The 447-nt window shown below is 42.7% G+C and overlaps 1 protein-coding gene across 1 annotated transcript in view; it reads left to right on the top strand.

Annotated features, from left to right (window-relative positions):
- Positions 1 to 447, top strand: part of LOC119419859 (rho GTPase-activating protein 24-like) — a 12,716-nt gene that overhangs the window by 610 nt on the left and 11,659 nt on the right. The window contains exon 2 of the mRNA XM_037687225.1: positions 283 to 396. Coding sequence (XP_037543153.1) covers positions 283 to 396 — 114 coding nt within the window. The remainder of the gene's footprint in view (positions 1 to 282; positions 397 to 447) is intronic.

Raw genomic sequence — 447 nt, 5'->3', positions numbered from 1 at the left:
AAGGGGTTTTAAACTATGAGAGATTTTCTAAAACCAGTTTAATAAAACCAGTTTAATAAAAGGGTTTTAAACTGAGATTGAAGCACAAGTTTTAATTTTTTGCCTGTTTTTTTATGTTTCACCACAATTTTCAGATTCAAATCTTCTCACTTTGTGAAAACGTGAGGCTGTTAAAGTCTAAACAGCAGCTCCACTTTTCCCTACAAACAAATAAAAAGCTGCGTAGGCGCATGTGGAGTTATTTACCTGAGCAGTGAAACGTGCACGACTGTGTGTCTGCAGGTAACAGGGACGTGCTGGCCAGCCCCGGCTCCTATTTCTTCTTATCCAACAGCTCAGGTCAGGGTGACGAGTGGCTGAAGAGCCTCAACAAGGGGGTCTGGATCCCTTTCACAGGTGAACACACACACACACACACACACACACACACACACACACACACACACA

This window comes from Nematolebias whitei, chromosome 14 (genome assembly GCF_014905685.2).
Source record: "Nematolebias whitei isolate Nwh7 chromosome 14, NemWhi1, whole genome shotgun sequence".
NCBI classification, from domain to species: domain Eukaryota; kingdom Metazoa; phylum Chordata; class Actinopteri; order Cyprinodontiformes; family Rivulidae; genus Nematolebias; species Nematolebias whitei.
Note: the sequence above shows the minus strand (reverse complement) of the source record. Positions and strands in the feature narration are given on the sequence as shown.